The sequence below is a fragment of the Alosa pseudoharengus genome, unplaced genomic scaffold (assembly GCF_046254945.1).
Source record: "Alosa pseudoharengus isolate Yale_2024_CS ecotype anadromous, Long Island Sound unplaced genomic scaffold, YU_APseudo_1.1 YU_APseudo_1.1_scf_22, whole genome shotgun sequence".
Lineage (NCBI taxonomy): Eukaryota > Metazoa > Chordata > Actinopteri > Clupeiformes > Clupeidae > Alosa > Alosa pseudoharengus.
In genome coordinates this window covers 32,556,550-32,569,998 of record NW_027468680.1, presented here as the reverse complement: position 1 = coordinate 32,569,998, position 13,449 = coordinate 32,556,550, and the positions used below count along the sequence as shown (strand labels likewise).

Genomic DNA, 13,449 nt, shown 5'->3' with positions numbered 1-13,449 from the left:
TGTGTCTGACGTCATTACTCGGCGCCCATGCCGACTTGACAGCTGCGTTGTGGCTGTTTCTTGAGATACTGTCGTAATTTTGGTGTTATTACGACTTTGTAGTGGTTTAATGTAACGTCCGAGGCTTTAGAACAGATCGACACTCATGGATATGCCGTCTGTGCGGCATGCAAGATTGCAATGGCAGGTGTTTATTGTCCTAATAGAAGTGTGCGCATGTTTCACCGATGTGGATCCTCTGTCCATTGCAACTGCGACGGGATTGCAAACAAATGGAGATACATTCAAAATCGACGGCCGTGCGATTGTACCTGGAGTGAGGCTACAGGACTGGATTTCAACAGCCCGTGTTATTGTCGAGGGAGAGGAACACGTCGGATTTTTCAGGTGACAGTGCCACCGCAACAGCTGTAGCGCGTCTGAGTGCGCGTGTGCGTATTGCTTGCTCGAGTAGCACTAGAATAGTGAATCTGTTAAAAAAAGAACAGTATTGACATTGTAACCTATTTTATAGTCTATGATTGTAACATACTTTCAGTGGCCTGTGCATAGTTCTTAACTGTCATGTTCATGCCGTAGAATTGATGGAAGCTTCACTGTCAACGATGTGCCACCAGGGTCCTACGTTGTTCAAGTGATTTCACCGTCATACAGATTCGAACCTGTCCGAGTTGACATCACAACTAAAGGAAAAATGAGGTAGGCCTAATGCATCACTATGAAAGTAGGCCTATAATGTTTGCTTACCTATCACTCACCATGCATGCCCAAGTTGGCAAAGAAAGTGATTATAGTTTCCATTTTGTTGTATTTTGGGCCTCAACAACATAATTTTGGGCACCATAATGTTATTAATATTGGTAGGCCTACTTATTCAATGAATGCCCATGTTAGTGCAGTGCAGAAATATTCTAACCCAACCCTATGGCATCAGTGTCACTTCCCTTTTGTTTTACAGAGCACGTCTTGTGAACTATATCAAGCCATCAGAGGTAGTGAGATTCCCATATCCCCTTCAGATGAGGTCTATAGGCCCGCACTCATACTTTGTGAAGCGTGAGACCTGGGGCTGGTCTGATTTCCTCATGAACCCAATGGCAAGTGAAATCACTGTAGAGGTTAACCCATCTAACATTTAGAGTGAGATTTCAGTGGTAATATTTAATGTGCACAGTGCACATGATATATAGGCCTATATATACATGTATATATTTGTATTATTATTATTATTTTTTATTTATTTATTTATTTATTTTACTCAGGTCATGATGATGGTGCTGCCTTTAGTAATAATCCTCCTCCTGCCTAAAGTTGTGAACACAAATGATCCAGAGATGAGAAGGGTAAGTGAACAGTGAAGAGTTGCAAAAGCATCATACAACCGCCATTTTTATTTTGAGTTCTTTTCATTTATATCTAGTTAGGGGTATTGCTAATGTGAAGTGTCATGTTGAGATGTACCACAGTTTTTGTGGTATGCTAAGCATTGGTGTATTCTAAGCATTTTTCCTTTTGTCAGGAAATGGAGCAGTCAATGAACATGCTCAACCCCAACCACGAATTGCCAGATGTCTCAGAATTCATGACCAAGCTCTTCTCCTCAAAGACCCCCACCAAGACTGGAGGTGGAGGTGCTCGGGGTCCAAAGGGAGGAGCAACAAAAAGGAGGTAGTGCTGACCTATGACCCAATGAAAAGCACCTCTGTATCTCAGTCCTGTTTCTGGCCTGGGCCTATACAAAGAAACTCAAGGAAAATCATTTGACAATTAAGCTTATTACACTGACCTTTAAGGTTCCCTATATGAAAACATGCAATACTGCTTCAATGGTTTTAAGAGTCCCTTAATTTAGTAAGGTAGTGTCTTAAGTTTTCCCTGTCAGAATATCTTAGGATAGGCAGATAAACTGTGCTTCTTTAGGCAAAGCTGATATGTTTGGATTTTCAAATGTAGTATGACATTGTTCATTGTCTTCTCAGTCTGCGATGTTTAGGAACACTGTTATAATCAATCTCTGGACTGAAACATCATGTTGCACTCAGTTACAGGACAACATGAAAAAGCTATGGGCTTTTAAGCTTAGCATAGGTCATTTATAGTCTTAATTTTGAATAATTTTAAAGTTACAATGCAAACAATGATACAGTGATAATCTTAATGACCCTTGGGTGTTTAGAATGCTTTTCTTTCTACTCATGATTGATTCTTTTGCCTTCTTCTGGTTTTAAGTTTGTTAGCAAACATCTTTCATCACCTCCTTTCATATTGACTTCAGCCTTAGTGTTTCCTGTGAAGTCATCTGCCAACAATTACGCTTTACAATTACTGTTGCAATCATTGATATGAATTGAGTTTTATGTGTCCCAAGGATAGCATAGAAAATTCATATACTACATTGGTGGCAGTGGCATAGGACTGAAAGTTTTCTGACTGATGATAAAAAGAGATAAAAAAGATAATTAATGGATATATGGGGCTGTATTTTGGGCACCAGCGCATGGCGTAAAGTTCGTTTTCCACCCGCGCAAAGTTTAATTCGGTATTTTGCACGTTTATTTTTTAAACATTGTGCCCAGGGGTGTGGCAATTAACAACCTAGGGAGGGGCCTGGCGCATTGTCTAAAAATCGCTATTGTACACCACCTAAACCTGGTCAGAAGTCAATGGCGAGTTGTTCATATGCTATTTTAAGAGCGCATGTCAACAGTCATATTGGCAGGTGCACGCACCATCCTTCTATCATTCATGAACGCACACCAGCGCACGTCCATGCAAAGCATTACAAATTGCACGATTACAATGGGAAACATAATTAGAATAAAGATATTACGAAATACTGTACATCTCATGATGAGTAGTTATTCACCATCATTTGCAAATTGGTAATGACGGTTAAAAGTGATTAGGGGAGAGGCGAGAGACACATATGGAGCACAGCTGAAGACGCACTGTCACGAGATATAAGCAACTCCTCTGCAGGATAAATGTTGTTTTATTCAGTCATTTGAGCAATATTAGGGTAAGTGTTGCCTTTTCCACCCTATGTTTTCGATGATAACCCATAGAATGTCATGATAGGGCCCATGGATTCATTAATGCAAAAGTTTATTTATTAACACACTTTGCTGAAGTGTGGATATTGAATAGATGTAACTTATTTAATGCTAAGATAAATAAATTATTTGAAGTAAGTGTGTGTGTGTGTGTGTTGAGTCAGTGAATGGAAGAAACGCATCCACCATTAGGGGGTCAGTTGAACATGTCTTGGTTGAAGTGAAGTCACCAGTGTACAGTACATGTGGCATTAGGCAAAAACTCATGTACTGTAAGTACTTAATAACTACCCACAATCACAGGCTGCACTAATCATCAATGTTGAACAAACAAAGTAAATGCAACATTATGCACATGCAGTGCAAACTTTGAAGCAGAGGAAGAGAGAGGGAAGGCAAGAGGAAAGAGAAATGATCCCAATAAAACCATACATAAAGCATGAGGTCACTGTGTGTGGTGACACAGATAAAAGCTTTAACCCTTGGCGTGGCCCAGTGTGACGTGAAGCTAAGGTTGAAGTCCAGCGTGATAGGGACCAGAGGGGACTGACGTGCTGTCAGCACGCACCACACACACACACAGACACTCACCTCATGGACTCTGAGTGTCTTAGGCAGACACGCTTGATCGGTTCCTCAGACGTGGCCACTCTTTGGTGTGTATGAACTAATGAGACCGGCCAGAACCACAGAGAAGTGCATTTATTACAACGTGCAAAAACCAACAGAGAAGGTAAGCTTGTGTTTCACCACAGATATTTAAGTCAACCTTTTGTTTATAGATGACTGGCTATGAGATGAGGTTAGTAGTGAATAATAACTTTAACAAGCACTCTTTTATATAGAAAATAGGAATTTTGGAACAGAAAACAGGATGTTTATAGGAAATATGAATTTGCTTATAAGGGAAAGTACTGGTAGTTATACTGTATGTTTTCAAAGTCAGAGTGTCTACAGGAAGTTAGCTCATCATCTGATCATGTACTGTATGCAGAGATGTCAGAGACATACAGTACACTGTAACTTGTTATCACTCTCCATTGATCTTCAGTGCAGAGGCATTCTGGGTTCAGCCTGCCTTGATCCTCAGTGGAGGATGTGGGGGTATGTTGTGATTCTCTATGGCTGTACTTCTAGTGTTCCTATGGTGGGTCTGGGGTAAGATGTAGTCTCTTGTGGAGTCTGTGTTATAGTGTTGTGATTATCTAGGGCTGCGTGTCTCTGTAAGATGCAGTCCCTTCGGGCCTGAGTAGTGCTCTTTTGCTGTGTGTTGTGCTGTGATGTGACTATCTGTGTGTGGGTCTCCAGGGTTATAGCAGGGTGAGATGGCGTGTCTAGGGGCCATTCTGCTGCTGCCACTGCTGTGTGGGCTCACTGGGCTGCTGTGTGCTGAGCCACCTGTGGCCCAAAACCTCCATCTGCTCTCCCCAGAGGAACACACAGCCATCATCAATCTGGGACAGAAATGTAAGGCACGAGTTCACACATGTCAGAATATCCACTACTATGCTGCTCTCCTGAATTCAGTTTAACACACCCTTCAGTAGTAACTGGAAACTGCTAGATGGCGTGCAACAATATAAAAAGCAGATCAGCACACTAAACACTTTTTAGCTTTGTTTTGGTCAAATGTGTTAATAATGCAGATATTGAAGAGAATAACAGGAGGCACTGTGCTTTATGTTTGTGCTGCAGTATTACTGTGGATTGTGTAAGTGAATTATGCCGTTTCCGTGATGAGTATCAGTTTGACTCTAGACCTTTGGTTGCACTAAATGAGCTCATAAATAATTCACAGACAAGCAATGCAACTTACTATTTATTACGTTATCGTTGAGTCTATTCTCAATTTACAAGGAATCATCTGGATCATTCATTCATTTATTTCTTCCAGTGTTTTCTTCTTTTTTTGCTGTTTGTTGATCTATTCATAATGGCTTACTGTTGTAATTAATTAGAAATGTCACTGTGGAGTCATTGACTGTAATAATTGTTTGTTTTGACTGAGTCAATACCACTGTAACAGTAGTCCAAACTCCACTCAGTGCCCTCACAGGGTGACACAGACTGTCTATAGTAGGTGCTTTACATACAGTATCACCATGGACTGGAGATGTTGTAGATTAGCAGCTGATAAGAATCAATTGTGCAGCACAAAGACCTTTCTGGCAAGCCACGCTGGCGAATACCATAAACATTGCAATGTGAGTGACAGCGTGGCAGGTGAGTTTGTAATTCACACTTAGACACAGTCTGGTTGTTATCCAGTTCATAACACTGTATATGCACTTGACTAGAGTTCATCTGTAGCATTGTGGGTCATTGGGTCACTTTCTGGAAAGATATCAGAGATTACATTAGGTCACTGTTCAAAAAGACAACAACCAATATTGGTTGTTTTTTATTAGTTTATTAGTTGTTTGATTTGTGTGTGTGTGTGTGTGTGTGTGTGTGTGTGTGTGTGCGCGTTATGTATATGTTATGCCCCAACAATTACCAATATAAATTCTAATAGATACTGTTGTAGGTCTCTCTTTGGCTCAGGTTATCAGATAAATTATGTTATTTTCACACTGCCTTGCACTGCGTAGACACTGGCAGCAGAATTATATTATTATGCAGAGCAGCTCTACTTGTAATTACTGAAATTGATTCCATAATTACAAAGGCCTTGACATGAAAAGTGTGGGTCACAAAGAGAGAGCAAGGAGAGACAAACAAGTCATGTACTGTAGTGGAGGACAGGGTCATTTAGTCTCATGCTAGAGGATTTCTATAGTTTATCTAATATTCTATAGATATAATATTTTCTATAGAATATTTTGTTAGTCAGTGCTATGACCGAACATCAGTTACCACCTGGGTATGTGGATGTTTTCATCAGTGCTTGACAGGGACATCGTTGACAATCTGTATATGTGACTTATGTATTTTTAAGCAGCAGGGACATCAAAGACCTTACATGATTATGAATATTGTTTCATGTCAGTGCTTCCCAGGGGGGTCAATGACTTCCACTAATCATGAATGTTGTGTGTTGTCAGTACTTCCCAGGGATTGCAACGAGATATGGGAGAGCTCAGGTGGGCAGGCCAGGGATGGCATCTACCTGATCCAGCCGGCTGACACCCGCATTGCAGCCTACTGCGCCATGCAGGACGGCGGCTGGACCGTGGTGCAGCACATCACCGTCAACAGCAGTGTTGACTTTGACCGTACCTGGGAGGAGTACAAACGAGGCTTCGGCTCTCTCAGCGCCAACCACTGGCTGGGCAACCAGCATCTCCACCAGCTGACCGCTGGGCTCGTGCGTTACAAGCTGGGCATCAAGCTGGTGGACAAGGATGCCGTCACCAGGTTTGGCGAATACGACCCTGTCCTGGTGGAGGGTGAGGACACCCAGTACCGCCTGCGCCTGGGCCTCTTCCAGGGCACAGCGGGGGACGCGCTCACCCTGGACACAGAGAACTACCTCCACGACAACCAGAGGTTCACCACCAAGGACCGCGACAATGACAACTACTTCCAGAACTGCGCCCGGCTGGAGTTCCAGGGTGTGGCGGGCGGGGGGTGGTGGTACGACGCGTGCGCTGGTGCCAACCTCAACCGCCGCAACGTCATCTACTGGCAGAAGGACTGCAACAAGGAGCACTTGTGCAAGTATGCCTGGATGATGGTGAAGCCCTCCGAGCTGATCAAGGTGGTCAAAGTCAAGGGAGAGTGTGGCAAGGATGAGCTGTGATTGCATGACCATAACAAGAGCTAGGGTGAGACGAGGAGAGATGGGCTCCATTGAATCAACGTGTGGGAGCTGTGGACGGAGAGATCAATAGAGTGTAGTGATGAAACGGAAGTTGATGATCTTGTTTAAAGCCTCACACTCGCTCGTCCTAGAAGAGTTAATTAGTTTGGGGGGACTTTTCACACATCATGTTGATTAGATTTGCGATCAAGAACGCTTTGATGTGTGAACACAAGAATGGATGGGAAGCATTAGAACAGTTCCACACAGGAGACAAGATAGTTGCAATATACAGATTTATGTTTTATAAAAAAGAATGAATTAAAATGCACAGTAATACATTGAACATTAAATGAAGAAGGACGATAACCACTAATTCTACTAGACCTATGAAAATATTCAGTAGATTTTGTCCTGAATGGAATAAAAGAAACAATGCACCAGCACTGTACTTACATTTATGTGAACCTTTACAGATATGCTAGTCACTTTTTGTGCAAGTATGAAATGGTTCATAGGCATAATACTGTCAATATCAGCAACAAATAATATCCACTCATTACCGAAAACAGTCAAATGCATGGAATGTACTATTTTTTTTACAATTGGGGAACAGCAGTAATATATAGGCATAAATGTACACAGTTGATATTTTAATACTTTTTTCAGCTTCACATAACATGGCCGATGTGGCAATGATTCAATCAAAATATAAAACAAACTATTTTGATCAGGAATGGAACATGAACTTTTCATTTGTAAATTAAACTAATAAAACAACACAGACATTTGTTGTTACATCTTTTTGTTTTGGCAGAGGCTAAATGAAGCTTAAGCAACCATCAAGGTCTTAGCGATATTTGACGGCTCCGTACAATTCATTACATTTATCAGAATAATCAGGCTTAGGAACTTCACATTGATTTTACAGTACATGAAATACTACTTCTGTTTCAGCATGTCAAAATTATACAATTAATACTGTTAAATACTCATCCTACAGTATTCACACACACAGGATCAGTGATTCCCTTCAACCTATTCAACCCCTCTAATCAGCTCGCTCTTTGTGTCTGTCTCAGAAATGGCACTGGTGGAAAAAAGGCGTTTGAGTTGAGCATGTACAATCTTCACAGTTAAGACGCATATTAGCAAAGGTAGCCCTTGGATGTTAGCGTGGTGATGATGTGCGTGTGGTGTTGTGAACTCTGACAAAAACTACATGTGACGCTTATTACCATGTACTGTATGCTCTGGAATGCAGGTGTATAAGAGCACCATGAATGGAGCAGGTTCAGAAGAGTTCCTTTGTCTTTTGTATGTGTGACCAACTGTCATTCTGTTTCACATTTCTTTCTGCAGTGGAAGTGGTGCACAGAACAGAACGGTTGCTGTTTTCAAGGATCAGTGGTTGTTTTCCTAAACACCCTTTAAACAATAATAAAGTCATCATTTCTAGTAGGGGCACTGTGAAAAGGGTTGGGTGGGGTGGGGTGAAGTTGGGGGTTAGGATGTTTCCAAAAGGCCTGCACTGAGAGGGGCCCTCATAGATGATAATGATGAATGTTATTAATGGGGATGGATGGAAGGGTGGAGGATATTGGGGCAATATTATATTCTTTTATAGGGCCCAAAATTCCTAGCAATACCCCTGACTTCCAGTTCCCACCAGAATCAACAGCACTTGTCCCGTACTGTGCATTCCTACTGATATGATATAGAAAATGCTTGTTCCAGGTGCTTGTGTGAGCTTGTGAGTGTGTGAGAGTTCACGTGAGTTTAGTGCTAACCACGGGGTTCTGGCCATACCAGTAGAGCTTCTCCTCAACACGCTTCCTCTTCCACTGGCACAACAGGAGCATGCGGAAGGTCTTTTGGAAGGTCTTGTTGCACAACGCGTAGCACATGGGGTTGACGGTGCTGTTGACGTAGCACAGCCAGTAGCCCAGGTGCCAGAGCGAGAGCGGGATGCAGTCGGAGCAGAAGGTGGAGATGAGCACCATGATGTTGTACGGCGTCCATGTGAGGATGAAGGCCAGCAGGATGGCACTCAGCGTCTGTGCCGCCTTGCGCTCCTTGATCAGCACCATTCGCTTCCTCTTGGTCATTTGGCTCTTTAGCGTCCCGTCGGCCGGCTTCGAAGAGGACGTGGTGGACGGGGCGCTCATGGATTCCGCCGAAGAGAAAGAGGATGTGGCCGGGCCGCCCTTGGTGCCCCCGTTTTTGCTCGGTTGCTGTGGCTGCTGTTGGTGGTCTTGCCGGGGGCTGTCATTACCGTCGGCGCTGCCACTTCCTCCATCACCCAGGCTGGTCTCCTTGGCGATGGGTTTGAACTTGTAGGAGACGCACTTCTTACTCTTCTGCGAGCTGCTCTTGAGCGGCGAAGGGAAGAAGCTGTCCTCATCATAGCTGCTGAGCTGCTCGCCATCAGTTGGTGGCACTGTTGTTGTGGCCATGGAGCACCTGTTGTCCTGGCAAGCCTCGTTCCGGTAAGATGGCTGGAAGATGCCTCCAGGAGATATGGGATGTTCCTCGTCCTCGGACGATGCATAGCTGTTGAAGGTTGTCAGCTGGTCGGTCTTGGACCACTCGTCGTTGGATGTGGCCGCCGACTTGGTGACATTGCTGCGGCTTGAAGAGGACCAGGAAGCCTGGGTCCGGTCCCGCGCGCCGGCATTGTTCATCTGCTTGCACTTGAAGCAGGACCTGATGATGGTCTTCTGGGACTTGCCGCTGCTGCCGCTCGAGTCCATAGCCGAGCTCATGCCCTGCAACTCAGCCAGGTCCTTGGTGCGCCGCTCTGTCTCCTTGTAGATGCGGCAGTAGAGGATGGTCATGATCGAGACGGGGATGTAAAACGCAGCAATGGCCGTGCCGAAAGTGATCACCGGCTCTGAAAAGAACTGGATCTGGCACTGACGCTCGGGTACCGTCCGCTCACCCACGAAATACTGCCAGCACAGGATGGGTGGTGCCCAGAGGACAATTGACACCAGCCATGCCAGGCCAATCATGATCCCGGCTCGCTTTGGTGTCCGTTTGGCCCGGTACGTCAGAGGCCTGGTGATGGAGAAGTACCTGTCGAAGCTGATGACAAGCAAGTTCATGACTGATGCGTTACTAGCCACATAGTCCAGGGCTAGCCACAGGTCACAAGCCAAACTGCCCAACGACCAGTAGCCCATCAGTATATAAGAAGTGTATAAATTCATGGAAAACACGCCAATGATGAGGTCGGCGAAAGCCAGGCTCAGTAGATAGTAATTGTTCACCGTCTTCAGCTGGCTGTTCACCTTGAAGGACAGCATCACCAGAACATTCCCCACGATGGTTATTAAGCTGACGATAGCCGACACCGTCGCTATGGTGATGACCTCCCACAAGCTGTGCGTGACTGGGTGGATGTCTGATGAGTTGTCATGGACTGAGGAGTTATCGATGTTGCCCACCTCCATGTTTGCTGCAGAAACAGCAGTGCCTATCGGACTCTCATTCGAAGAAGGTGTTTTATGCTGTCTTCTTTTTCAGTAATGGTCTCCTAAGAGAGAGGGAGAGAGGAAAAGAGTACTTTATTTTAGAGCAGCATCAGTGCCTTTGGGCTATTGTTTTCATTACAGTACCTGCTTTAACGAATTTTTACTTCTAAATGTAACCACCAGGGGGCAGGATTGATCAACATGCGAAAACCACCCAGAGTGCTGACAACCACACACAGATTAAGTCTATAATAAAAGTCTATATGAATTATCTGGACACACCGAACACAATTCCACAAATTTACTACAGCCAGTAATAAGGGAGCCACCAATGTTCACTCAATGCATCTCACATCAAACTATAGGCCTACTGTATCTCACATAGAACTGTGTCGCTTTGGACAAAGGTGTCTGCAAAGTCCCATAACCATAACCAGAGAACTGTACACAGATGACACGGTTTCATACACACACACAAAAGTCACTCAGTTAGCAGCTGAGAAACTAATGCTATGTAAAGTGTGTCTCTAGAATACCGTCTATACACAATGGTATTGTACAACTATTGGACAGTCACCTTTCTCAGTGAAAGCCACTACACAGCAGAATCATAACCTTAGCTACCATAGAGGACACCGAGGTCATGTCATGTTTTTCTTCAAGTTTCATTTATTATTTGACATATTTCATATTTTATTTGTAGTAGCCTACAAATGGCCGACGAGACCATTATCCTTGCGTCAACGCACCGTCACGTGACACGTTGTTACCTCTGACATGTCAAAACGAAAGTAGAGTAATTAATGAGCACAACGTAGCTCACATAAACTTCAATACCCACAAATCTATTGTCCAAAACAAATAAACTTGGCAAATTGTTCATTTCTGCCAGTAATCTTAATTCACTTCACTAAACTTGGATAATTAATGTTGGACCTAACGCCTTGAGAGACTTGTTGTTTTAAGAAATCGAACACAGGGGACAGGAGATAGAAATCAGGCAGTTGAGGAGAGAGAGAAGGAGAATAGAGGAAACTGATATCTGAAGGGCCCTCCTAAGAGAATGAGAGTCAAGATGTCATGACACTCACTGTGTCAGAATAGCCTACAAGCTCTGTGGCCTATGACCCTGCAAATTATAAATGCAACATTCGCTATGCTGATGAGGAGAAGCAGAGCATTCTTAATAACAGATTAAGCAGGGTCCAGTATACATTTTCGGGGTGCCCAAAATTTCTAGCGACGCCCCTGACCTCGGTATTTGAAAAATCCTGGCAACGGCCTTAAGTGGAATGCCATATGCCGTGGTTAGTAGCTTAAATCAAAACTAAGAAACCTCTTTAAAGCCACGCAACCATTGACCATACTCTGCTTGTCCTTGTTTATTTGTTTATTTTATCATTTTTTATTCCTCAAGTCCTCTGCATATGTGTGTGAGTGTGTGTGTGCGTGTGCTTGCATATGAGTGTGAGAGAGTGTATATGTCTGTAATACCATCTCGTCATTTGTTGAATGTTGTCTGGTGTCTATTCCAGGGGATGTATCAAATGACAACATTTATGCTTAAAATTGCTTAATCGAATAAGATAACTAACTAAATAAATAAATATATAAATAAATATTTTGTTTAATTGAAAATGTATCTACTGTACACATTGATGTGCGACCATCAAAATGATTGATGACTCTTCACAACATCAAAATCTGGATGCCAACTTCATGTCCTGAGAGATATATCAGAGACATCATGGCACAAGCCTCGTGCTCAGGTGTGAGTGAAACTATGTGTGCATGTGCATGTGCCTGTGCAGAGAGGGACAGAGATGGCACAAAGCCGCCTCTTTGGCTTTTTGTTTCCAGGGAGACGGCCAAGTGATTGCCCATGGTGTGACGAAAGCCGATACCATTTAAGGTACTGAGAAGGCGCCACAGGGAAAACACACACAAGCACAATGTCACACACACACACACACACACACACACACACAGAGAGAAATAGCCTGGGCATCTCTGTGCCTTTCGCTTGTTTGAACTGGGCCACACATGCGGCGGGTGTTTGCTGTATAGACAGTCAGGGTCGTCCATCAGGGACCAGAGCTACTCGTCTGATACAGACAGCCAACAGAGGGGTCAGCAGACTGGTAGGTGCAGGGAGAGAGAGAGAGAGACCGAGAGGGGAGAGGAGAGGCTAGTGTGGGAGAAAAGTTCCTGGTGTCCGTTATGCTGTTCTTGACACATATACCACAAGCTTGTAGCCTGGTTTTCAGGGTATTCTTTGGAAGAGAGACATGATGCACATGAAATGTCAATTAACTATTTTGCAGTTTTTCACCAAAGTAGAAATATCCACAGTGTAATGCTAACTCTGATGTCAGCTCAGTCCAACCCCCCACCCCACACACACACACACATACACACACACGCACATGCACACTCACACTTGCACAATAGACCCTCTGAGTCATCCAGCCTCTCCGTGTCCAGACCCTCAGATGGACTGATCTGTCATCAATTCAGTAGCACACTAAAGCATCATGGGATGCCGTGGTCCTTTATTCACCTCCCAGCGTCGAGCACTGACCCCCCTCGCGCCTTCATTTTGTAGTAACTCCGCTTCCATTCCACATCCGTGCACACAGCCGGAGCATGCGGCGAGGTGGGTGGGTGGCGGCATCTGGACACAACTGCCTGACGATGGGGCCGAATTGGTTGGTTTGGGGGTTGGAGTGGGGGTGTCTTGGGCAGTGTGGCTGAATGTTGTGCTGTTTGTGTGTGTGTGGGGGGTTTGGGGGGTTTGTGGAGCAGCTGGAGGAGAAACCTTGCCTCGCCCTTCAGTGCAGTTTCCATGACATTTCAGATCACTCATGCAATCAACATCAGAGCAGAGGCCCAAGTACTGCTTGATGTCTGTAGCCTCTGTGTCTGTGGATGTATGTGTGTGTTTGTGTGTGTGTATGTGTCTATGTGCGTGCATGTGTGTGTGCATTTTAATAAATGTGGACCTGTCATTTCAGATGTGCAATTCATCTCTCTTACTTTCATTCTCTGCTTGTCTGTATTCTTCTCTGATGCCTGGCTCCCTCTGCATCCTTTACACACACACACACACACACACACACACACACACACACACACACACACACACACACACACACACACACACACACACACATCTGAT

General features: G+C 44.2%; 3 protein-coding genes across 3 annotated transcripts; 2 read left to right on the top strand and 1 right to left on the bottom strand.

Moving 5' to 3' along the window:
- Positions 1-40: 40 nt before the first annotated feature.
- emc7a (ER membrane protein complex subunit 7a) lies at positions 41-3,231 on the top strand. The gene is made up of 5 exons (XM_076300047.1): positions 41-387; positions 580-699; positions 959-1,097; positions 1,263-1,343; positions 1,520-3,231. Exons 1-5 carry the CDS (start codon positions 146-148, stop codon positions 1,670-1,672), a joined length of 735 nt encoding a protein of 244 aa, XP_076156162.1. The 5' UTR covers positions 41-145; the 3' UTR covers positions 1,673-3,231.
- A 1,145-nt stretch (positions 3,232-4,376) lies between these two features.
- On the top strand, positions 4,377-6,803 carry LOC143139457 (fibrinogen-like protein 1-like protein). The gene is made up of 2 exons (XM_076300046.1): positions 4,377-4,520; positions 6,098-6,803. Exons 1-2 carry the CDS (start codon positions 4,379-4,381, stop codon positions 6,793-6,795), a joined length of 840 nt encoding a protein of 279 aa, XP_076156161.1. The 5' UTR covers positions 4,377-4,378; the 3' UTR covers positions 6,796-6,803.
- A 1,761-nt stretch (positions 6,804-8,564) lies between these two features.
- Positions 8,565-10,250, bottom strand: chrm5a (cholinergic receptor, muscarinic 5a). Its single transcript, XM_076300044.1, has one exon. It carries the CDS (start codon positions 10,248-10,250, stop codon positions 8,565-8,567), a length of 1,686 nt encoding a protein of 561 aa, XP_076156159.1.
- Between the last annotated feature and the right edge of the window lie 3,199 nt (positions 10,251-13,449).

Bases quoted from the DNA above. Each gene is read 5' to 3' on its own strand.
- chrm5a (XM_076300044.1), bottom strand. From the start codon at position 10,250: ATGGAGGTGGGCAACATCGATAACTCCTCAGTCCATGACAACTCATCA.
- emc7a (XM_076300047.1), top strand. From the start codon at position 146: ATGGATATGCCGTCTGTGCGGCATGCAAGATTGCAATGGCAGGTGTTT. The intron at 700-958 runs GTAGGCCTAATG...TTTGTTTTACAG, and splicing joins ACAACTAAAGGAAAAATGAG to AGCACGTCTTGTGAACTATA. The intron at 1,098-1,262 runs GCAAGTGAAATC...TATTTTACTCAG, and splicing joins ATTTCCTCATGAACCCAATG to GTCATGATGATGGTGCTGCC.
- LOC143139457 (XM_076300046.1), top strand. From the start codon at position 4,379: ATGGCGTGTCTAGGGGCCATTCTGCTGCTGCCACTGCTGTGTGGGCTC. The intron at 4,521-6,097 runs GTAAGGCACGAG...GTGTGTTGTCAG, and splicing joins CATCAATCTGGGACAGAAAT to TACTTCCCAGGGATTGCAAC.